The sequence below is a fragment of the Cupressus sempervirens genome, chromosome 4 (genome assembly GCF_028749045.1).
Source record: "Cupressus sempervirens isolate cs-2001-9-10 chromosome 4, ASM2874904v1, whole genome shotgun sequence".
Lineage (NCBI taxonomy): Eukaryota > Viridiplantae > Streptophyta > Pinopsida > Cupressales > Cupressaceae > Cupressus > Cupressus sempervirens.
This window is the reverse complement of record NC_143121.1, coordinates 437,687,487-437,697,697: the sequence shown is the minus strand read 5'-3', so window position 1 is coordinate 437,697,697 and position 10,211 is coordinate 437,687,487. Positions and strand designations below refer to the sequence as shown.

The 10,211-nt window shown below is 36.5% G+C and overlaps 1 protein-coding gene across 1 annotated transcript; it reads right to left on the bottom strand.

Moving 5' to 3' along the window:
• Positions 1-6,210: 6,210 nt before the first annotated feature.
• LOC149561893 (uncharacterized) lies at positions 6,211-9,621 on the bottom strand. The gene is made up of 7 exons (XM_089827925.1): positions 9,587-9,621; positions 7,989-8,140; positions 7,609-7,742; positions 7,207-7,361; positions 6,908-7,111; positions 6,743-6,823; positions 6,211-6,457 (listed from the first exon to the last, which is right to left on the bottom strand). The coding sequence occupies exons 1-7, from the start codon at positions 9,619-9,621 to the stop codon at positions 6,211-6,213; spliced, it is 1,008 nt and encodes a 335-aa protein (XP_089684051.1).
• Between the last annotated feature and the right edge of the window lie 590 nt (positions 9,622-10,211).

The following is a 10,211-nucleotide window of genomic DNA, read 5'->3' as shown; positions in this document are numbered from 1 at the left end:
CCATCAAGCTCACACTTCACTTGAATAGTTTCCTGAAGAGAATGTGAGATCTTCCACCAAAGATGCATAACACCAAGCCAAACATCTTGGAAGATTCAATAATTCCTCTCAAGCCAAATATGCCAAAGCATGAATGATGGGCTAACAATCCAAGTAGCATGGAGAGGGGAAGACTTGGAGGGAGCACTACCCAAGTGGGCCCAGAACTTAGGCAAAGAGCAAGCATGCCTACAAGAGCAACCCCAAGCACTCCACCAAAGGTGCCATAGTTGAGTAGAATAAGAGCAATGGAAGAACAAATGGGAGATAGACTCATCCCCAATACCACACAAAACAAAATAAGAGGGGCCCTAAAATCCACATTTACAAAGATTATCCCATGTAAGATAGTGGTTGTGAACCACTAGCCACATGAAAATATTGCACTTGGATCAAGAAATTGTATTCCAAACTTGCTTCCACCAAGGGACCTTAGCATCCCCAAATAATTGTCTAGTTATCTCCTGATACCTAGTAGAGACATGATATTTACCAAATAAGGTACCTCCCCAAGCCAAAACATCTGGACCAAGCAAAGAGGAACACTCTCTAGAGGCCAAAATACGAGAAAGCTCTTGACAATCCACGTCTGTGCCTCCAAGAGTTCAATTAGAAGAGTGCTTCCATCTATAACCAACAATAGGTCCCAATTGATAAGGCATCTTATAATGAGCCACTTTATCCCATCCAGCAGCATGAAAAGAATCACAAATATTTTGAAGATGAGGGTACATGGATAATATGGATGGGAATCCATCCCAAGCATCAGACCAAAATAATGCTTTAGAACCTCCCTTACATATCTAGAACAAACCTCTCTTGACTAACATTGCACCCATCTTCAGAGTATGCTAGACCATTAAGCCACACTCTTTAAGAGGAAGTGCAAAAATAGAGAAAGGGTTAGCACAATGAAAATATTTATGAGTGATAATACAAGGCCAAAGTTGATGTTTTCCAGAGCACCATCACTAATAAAGCTTAGTAGCCAATGCTTGACTACTCAAGAGAGCTTATCAAAGACCAAGAGCACCCTCCTTTTTAGGCCTACAAATAGTCTCCCAATTAATCAAGCTTCATTTAGTGCTATGCAAATTATCATTCCAAAGGAATTGTCAAGAAAGAGCATCAAAATTCTTGAGAAAGTAAACAGGGGCAGCCTAAACCATGCTTCTATCAGTAGGAATAGCTTGGATAACAAATTAAAGAAGAGTAACCTGAGCAATGCTAAAAAGCCATCTATGAGTCCAATGATTTACATTATCCTAAAGCTTGGTAATCAAATTTTTCTAGAAGAGACGTGGTTGCCTAGAAACAACAATAGGAATGCCAAGATAAGTCAAAGGAAGTGACCCAATCTAAAACCCTGGGATACCAGTAATCCTATGCTAAATAGAATCAAAAGTGTTAAAAAAGTAAATGGAAGATTTGTGCTTATTAAATTTTTGGCCTAAAGCTTCCAAATAAATGTCTAGAGTATGTCGAAAGGCTTTAGCTTCCTTGATCCTAGCAAGACTTGTAAGAGCAAAATCATCAACAAATTGAAGATGGGAAAGAAAAGGTAAACCATTACCCCACAATCACCCCTAAATAAAATTTTGGGACACCTTATACTTAATGAATCTACCCAAGCCCTCAGCCATGATGTTGAATAGATATGGGGAGAGAGGGTCACCCTGGTGGAGGCCTCTAGAGGCACCAAATAACTAAGAAGGTTGACCATTAAGAAGAACAGAAAAAGAGGTAGAAGTAACCCAACTCATGTAGTCCAACTCACCCAGTCAAAGCTAAAGCCAAAAGTAAGAAGAATACTCCTTAGGAAACTCCATTTAACTCTATCGTAGGCCTTAGTCATATCCAACTTAACAAACATTGCTCTCTCCCTTGAAGTAGCCATAGAGTGAATAGCCTCAGTAGCAATAACTAACCCATCCAAAATTTGTCTTCTTGCAACAAAACCAACTTGTTCTTCTGAGATAATAATGGGAAGCCACTTTTTAATTCTCTTAGCAATCAACTTAGTAATAACTTTGTAAACCACATTACATAAGGCAATTGGTTTTAAAAACTCCAATTGATTAGCACCCTCTCTCTTTGGAATAAGATTCAAGAAAGTAGAATTCAATACCTAAAGCATCTGCTTGCTAGAATAGGATTCCTTAACCACCTCCAACAAATTATGATTAATGATGTCCCAAAATTTCTGAAAGAACTCAACTAGAAAGCCATCAAGGCTAGGAGCCTTCCCCTTAGGCATGCCAAAGACCACCTCCTCCAACTCTTCCAAAGATATTGTTCGCATGAGATAATCATTCATTTTCTGAGTGATAAGGGAAGGAATAAAAGACAAAATAACATTTTCTTCATTATCAGGAGGAGGAGACTCCTCAAAGAAGAGCATAGCAAAGTATTGAGTAGCTTCCTAGAAAAAAGCTGGAAAGGAAGTTACTTGGATACCTTGAGAATTAACCAAAGAAGAGATATTGCTTTGATTCCGGTGACATTGCACTATTTTATGGAAAAAGGTAGCATTCTGATCACCTTCCTAGAGCCAACCCACTCTAGCCTTTTGCTTCCAAAAAATTTTCTCTTGAACTTTCGATTCTTCTAGAGCTCTAGAAGCAAGGGATTCAACCCTTCCAAGATCCTCTGAGAAACCTCGATCTCTAATATCCCTTGTGATGACATCAAGATCTTCTTGAGAACGCCTTTTCATAGAGTGAAGGTTCTCAAAACATTGTCTATTCCATATCTTGAGATGCCTTTTAACATATTGAAGCCTTTTAGAAAATGAAAACATAGCAGTACCATATGCAGGAGTGCCATCTTTCCATCAACATAAAACAAAATCATGAAGAGAGGAGTCATGAAGCCACATCAATTGGAACTTAAAAGCAGGATGGTTTGGAATACAAGCTCCAATAGTTGAAAATTTGATTGGCCAATGATTAGTAGCCCTCCATTCTAAGATTTCTGAAGAGAGAGTAAGGGTGCCACTAACCCAGAAACAAGAAACAAGAAATCTATCCAGACATTTTGAGATAGGATCAACCCTAGTCCTTTGATTATTCCAAGTATAGAGACCATTAGAAGGCTTAACATCAAAGAGATGCAAAAGTGAAATGTGTTGCCAAAGAAGAACAAAAGAAGGTCCCAATCTAGCCAAACCACCTTGCTTCTCTTCCAGACTTATAACTGAATTGAAGTCCCCTACTAACAACCAAGGATGATAAGGTTGACAATTTCTAACATATTGAATATGCCTTCAAAGTTCCTCCTTTCCCACAATATCAATAGGTGCATACACGTTAGTAACCATGATTACCTCTTCTGAGTCTAAAGAAGAAGCCACCATAGAGAGAGCTGAGTGAGAAGACACCCAGCCAAAGGGAAAAAAATTTTGCAGATCCCAAAAGATAGCTAAACCACCAGCATTGCCCATAGCCCCAACACACTGGCATTGTCCACAAGTCCAAATACTAGAGGCATGTTGGACCATAGACTCCATAGAGAGCTTAGTCTCTTGGATATAAAAAACATCAGGAGAATGATCAACCACCAGATTTTGAATAGCCTTTTGTCTAGGGATGCTATTCAACCCCCTAACATTCCATGAGAGAATAATCATCATTGAGTAGAATGGGGAAAATGAGCATTCAATGGTTTCACTGACCCAAACTCTATCAATACATCTCCTGTGAGTTTAATCTTCTCCTAGTCTATTTTGCGCCCACTCTTTAGAGGAGGAGTAAAGGAAACCTACTTAAAGGGTCTATGCATCAATCCCAAGGGGAGAGGAGACCCCTTACCCTTACCTAATGCCAGCACATCCTTAACGAACAACATCATTATCCTCTGGCACCACAAGTGTCACTAGAGCTAGAAGAACCTCACAGTTCTAATATATCACAACTTGGGATGCCCCACAAGCATCATTAGGTACAAGTCCCTCATCTAGGAAAATTAGGTCAGAAGAGATAGTAGGACCCTCATCTTAAGACTCTTCGTGATTCTTTTCATGCCACTAGATGGGATAAAGTGGCTCATTACAAGACTCCTTAACAATTGGGATCTGTTGTTCGTTACAGATGGAAGCACTCTTCTGATTGGCCTCTTGGAGGCACAGATGTGGATTCTCGAGAGCTTTCTCAGATTCTAGCCTCTAGAGAGTGTTCCTCTTTGCTTGGTCTAGATGTTTTGGCTTGGGAAGGTACCTTGTTTGGCAAATATCATGTCCACAAGCATCATTAGGTACAAGTCCCTCCTCTAGAACCATACTATCCAGCACCTCAAAGCAATTACAACCCGAATCAAATATTCTATCTTTCAAAGGCCTCTTTTGACCATGCCCCTTAGCTTGTCGGTGAACAGGGGTGAATCCATCCTTATCCTACATTCGAGCCTTTCACTTTCTTGTAGCATCTTGCTAATTCTTCCCCTTGGTAGTATTGTCCATCTGAGGTTGTCCTTTCCCTATAGTATATGCCAAACCACCAACATTGCCAGCCATAGAACCATCCACTCCTTTGGAAGTCAAGTTATAGGGGCACTAACACTGTAAATGACCATACTCATGAAAAATTCGACATCAGAAAGGGAGGGATTTATAATTTAATTGTTGCACCTAAGAAGAAGCCCTAAGACAAATTTCCAAAGAATCTGGTAATGGGTTATTCAAATTAACTTCAACACAAATTCTAGCATAAGAAATAAATTTTTTATTGAGGGATTGATGTGCAATTGTAGTCGATTTTCCTAACAAAGAAAATTTTTTTTGGAGGATGTCTTCAAGCTAGAATTCCAGGGGAAGGCGAGGCAAGCGAACCCAAACTAGCACTTTTGAGGGGAAATCCTCAGCAGAATTAAATCCTGAATGCCAAGGTTTGACAAATAACCCCACATGGTTGTAGAAATAATAAGGGCCTCCTTCAAAAAAATGATCACAATTTGACATGCAAGAGAATACAACAAAAAAAAAAGCTATTCCCTACTAGCATAATCTCCATATCACCTTCCACCTGCCATGAGCGGCTGATCCATGCCTCAAGATATATATATATGCAGATAGTGAGATTTGGATTCCAAGAGATTTTCATATCAAAGCATGCTTGGTCCAATATTCAATGTCCTCCATTATAGCCGCTGGAGGAATAACCAATATAGGGCAGTCATGGCTACGCAGAAAACAACCATTAACCTTTTTGAACTTAGAGATCTCCCCTGAATAAAACAATTCAGATCGCATATCATGTACAGTTGGATAAGAACCATTTGTTCTCACCAATGCAGAGGAAATCCCAGGCCCTGCCATGCAAACAATAAAAAAACCCCAATCCAAAATTGACTGCAGAAGATTTCTAGAAATCAGAACCCACAAAAAGTTTGTCAAATAGCTGGCAATTAACCAAAGAAGAGATATTGCTCTGATTCTAGTGAGATTGCACTATTTTATGGAAAAAGGCAGTGTTCCGATCACCTTCCTGGAGCCAATCAACTCTAGTCTTTTGCTTCCAAAAAATTTCCTCTCGAAGTTGCCATTCTTCTAGAGCTCTAGAAGCAAGGGATTCAGCCCTTCCAAGACATCAACACTTGAGATCCATCGTGAGAATGAATGCCTAAAATAGAAAAGTATTGCATGAAATTCTAAGATAGGAAATGAAATAACAAAGATTAAGTCAAAAAAAAATCACAATATAGAAAAATTTAAAAAGATGATCTAAAAAAAGAGAAAGTAAAACAAATCCATATATTGATTTTTTTGATGAATAGTCCCTTCTTTATTAATATTGAATCTTAGATAACATTGTTAAGATAAACAGAACAGAACAGAGTAATATTAAAAAAATCTCTTTCTATATATATATATATTAACATACATATACAACAATTTACTGTGGTTCACCAGTTTGACTACATCTAAATAGAAAAACCTATTTAATAATGTTTTCATTAATCTACAACCAAAACACACTTCTTTCTTCAGCAGAATCAATTATTAAATTTATTTTTGGTTTAACAGGACGGAATATTGGCAATTTAATATGTAGAAGGAAAGAGCCTAAGGACAAGGATTATCCATTCTAGGATTCAGTTGTACAATAACGTTCCCATGAATAATAAGATACATTTTAGATTGTTGTATTTTCAAACTCTCTCCTATGAAAGATTCAATCAAGTTGCTTGTGAATCCATGCACCAACAATAGAAATCAGATTGTGAAATATGCAGCAGAGCTTCTGGACTCAGTTTTTCCAGGTCTTTCTGTTTCATTCTTGAATACGCCACATTCTCAGGAACAAATTCAATTGCACTGAGAGAAGGACACTGAGAATGGTCCTCGTTTCTCATTTTCTTGTAAATACGCATTGCTGCCACACAATCTTCATATGGGTCATCAATGCCATTCTGAATCCTATACCTGCCAAAACATACAAACACGCATCTTTTCATTGATATCAATCTGCATTGGCATTATATTTTAAACTCAATTTCTAAATCAAACCTAATACACATTTTTCTAATCTGATAAAAATAAGAAATCCCAGAATCCTAGTAATCAATCTCATACAGATTGAAAAGTTAGAAACACTATCCAGTGAAATTGAGTCTTTTTTTCATAATACCTTCATAGACCAATTTATCTTGCTAGATTTATTATTCATATAACAGCCAATGTAAATGAATAAGATGCAGAATCAATTACCCTAAAAATGATTGAGCGAGATACTTGAGTGAATTGCTGGTTCTATTACTCTTTAACAGTGGAATGTACTTAGCAATGTCCCTAAGAAATCAACATTTGTAAATGATCACAATATGCTCTTAATTTGAGCCTCATCAAATCAATGGAATAAAAAATTCATATTACCTGATAAGATGGGTAGGATATTCCATTCCCAAGCATTGCAAGTCATGATCTAAGCCATGCCCAACAAGAAGCTTGGCTTTTCCACCTTTGCGAATTCGCCAAATTGCTTCTCCATTACATAAAATCTGTTGAATTTTTTCTTGAACTTGCTTCAGTGGCATGGCGTCCATGAGATGTTCTGGTTTGATTCCAGTGACATCATATCTATTGAACAACATCCACCATTTTTGAGAACAAGTTTATACAGTAATGGCAGACTACACAGAGAAAATAATATCAAGTTGGAAACAATTTATAACCTGTAATCTGTGATTGGAGTAGAAGGCTTGACATAACAATGGAAGACCACATTTTCTTCCTCATCCACCAAGCAGACTCGTGCACAAAGATCTACAGACCCATCCTGACCACCACCCACCATCTCAGTACTCATTGCAATGGCAGAAATATTTCCCTTATTTGAACTTTCACCTTGAATCTGCCAGTTTTGCTTTTGGATTCTCTTATTTGCTGAGGAAATTTGTAGTCCAGACATCTGTATGGATGTAAACATCTTAAAACAATGATTCTAAATTGCTAAAATGACTTGTCAGAGGATATTGAGGCATTTTTCATTGAACAAGGAATGAAAAAATTGTGTTAAAGCAGTTGATAAGACTTTGGAATTAAAAATAAGAGCTTCAAATTCATTAAGAGCATACAGGGGGCAATGGTGGGAGGGATTGACAAGCTACTCGGTGAGAATGTAGTTGTACTGCAGTTGGGAAAATTTTGAGACAGAAGCTGCATCCCCTTTCACTAAATTGCTTCGCACACTCAGCTTTTGGTAATGGACCTAATCAAGATCAGTTCAAAACCACTGTATTAAACAATAGCGAATAATCGATTTGTGATAGTAAATTAAGAAGGCCTAAATCATTTGACATGAAACAGTAGTACTTTACAACCCCTAGATTTAAGAATGTCCAAAGAGTTTACAGCAAATTCTAGTTTTTACCCATGTGGTTATCCTTAAGTCTTGGAAGGGAAAAATAAGAAAATAAGGATAACATGATAATGGCAAAGATAAAGAGAAAAATACCAATCAAATGTTCCCTTAGCGAGTCATAGAACCTGCAATGCTTTTTGCAAATAGTACAGATTGGTTCATGTGGAGAATGATAAGAAATTTTCATATGCTCAACAAGATGCTCCACTTTGTTAAATTGTCTGAAGCATGCTGCACATTTATGCCTGCAAATTAAAGGAAAAATTAACTGCATCAGTGCTTGATATTCTCTCCTTAAGACACATCTTCACAGGAATGTTCTAAAGGCTAATATTTTCAACAGTTCTCAGAACTAGAAATAGGCTTGTAATAAGTTCATTCATGAAAAGTTGTATGATATATTTCTCAGATAGATAGTTGCATGAAATCAATTTGAATTTTGCTGCAAAAACTCCCTTGTCCCAGCATTTAACTGTGGGAATACTATGTTATAATATGAAGGAAAGACTTTCTTAAGTCATAAGGGCAAGCACTAGTCAGTAAAACTTAATATTAAAACTAATTTCTTTTAATTTGTATTAGTATCATAGACTGAAAAAAATGTTCATTAGGGTAGACGTAAGAAAATAATGAGAATGGAACTTTACTTTATACAACATAAAGAGCAGTTTTTTTAGATGAATAGTCCTTTTTTACTAATAAAAATATATTAAGAATACAATTTACAAAAAAGGGTCGGGGGATACAAGATCATTGGGCAAATGAGTTCAGACAACTGCTGCTGGAGCAAAAACACATGGCCGCAGCCGGAATCAAACACTATTCATCAAAGACCTAGTAAACTAAAAATCATTGATATAGTACTATGTATCTTCTAAAAATAATTTCACAGTACATGAGATGAAGCCAACCCACATTAGCTTGCATTAAGCTAGAATATACACCCCTAGGATTAAGTTGTATTGAGTACAACACATTACTATACATTGTTTGAAGTAAAATAAAAGAATGTAGTAATGTTTAGGTATGATTAGTTGAGCATTGTTTTAAAATTGTATTTCAGAAGTACAAATAATTCTAAACTTACAACAATTGTTTGATTGACAATAAGTGAACAGATCTTTATGATGACAATTATTTGAAGAGTAACATGTTGATGATGAAAATTTTAGAAACATATTTTATTTATAAGTATAGTACTGCAATTGTTTGATTGGCAAGGTCCCATTGATTATTGCTATAAATTCATCTCAACTCATCAAATACAATGTCACATCAGCATGCTCTTTTCTAAAATGTTCAAAAAGACAACAAAAAGAAAATAATAGATGATTATTTGTACATCAATTTATAATTCTTGTCTATAAAATCGGATTTGGTACTTGTATCAGACATCACATGATTTATTGCTTGTTAAATTAAAAAAATTAAAATCAATTGATTATGAGTATTCCTGATTAACATTAACAGCTTTCAAATCACAACAACTAGCACTATTACAAAATTAGACATTAAATCAATAAATATAACTATAGAACATGTTCAACTACTAGATCAACCTTAATATAGCATTACCACATCACAGCTATTTAGAACATGCACAACTACAAAATTTAAATAAGTAATAATCCAAGCAATCTAAGAATATTAGAACAAACTCAAATATTAAATCAATTCCAAAGGAAAATCACCTCAGAGATTCAGTTGACTCCTGAGCTCGGTCCATGAGATTTTAGTGGAGATATTGGTGCTCTTTTGATATGGAGCCTGGAGCAAAGGAGGCTTTATATAGCCCATTTCTCGAATAAGGCTCACCGTCATCAGAATTATTGGTATTCCCTTCCCATCTCTTTCCTGAATTCAACAGCAAGAATCCTGCTTTTTTCAGACCATTAAGAAAGTCAAATAGTTCATGATAAAGATTTTTACCGAAATGTTTTGTGACCATGCAATTTAGATACGAATTGTCGAATGGTCCATTGTCCCACTTATATTCTAAGACGCCAAGCTTAAGAAAACAAAAATTGAATCCTAGCATACAAAGCTCAGCTAAATCAGCTGTGGAGCTTCCCAATCTCATGATAATGAAAAGTAAGTAAATGTTCTCACAGTCTGAAATGTTAAGAAAGTGAAGAGTCAACTAGTGAAAGCTATGTACGATGTGCGCATGCACCAACACGTCGCGGGAGCTTTCGTTTTCCACCAAATATTCTCTTCGGAAGATGATGACACTCAACTGGACTATTCTATAGTAGGTAGTTAGATTCTACTTTGCAAAGAATTCTCATCACCATACGCTCAGATGCGATACTTTGA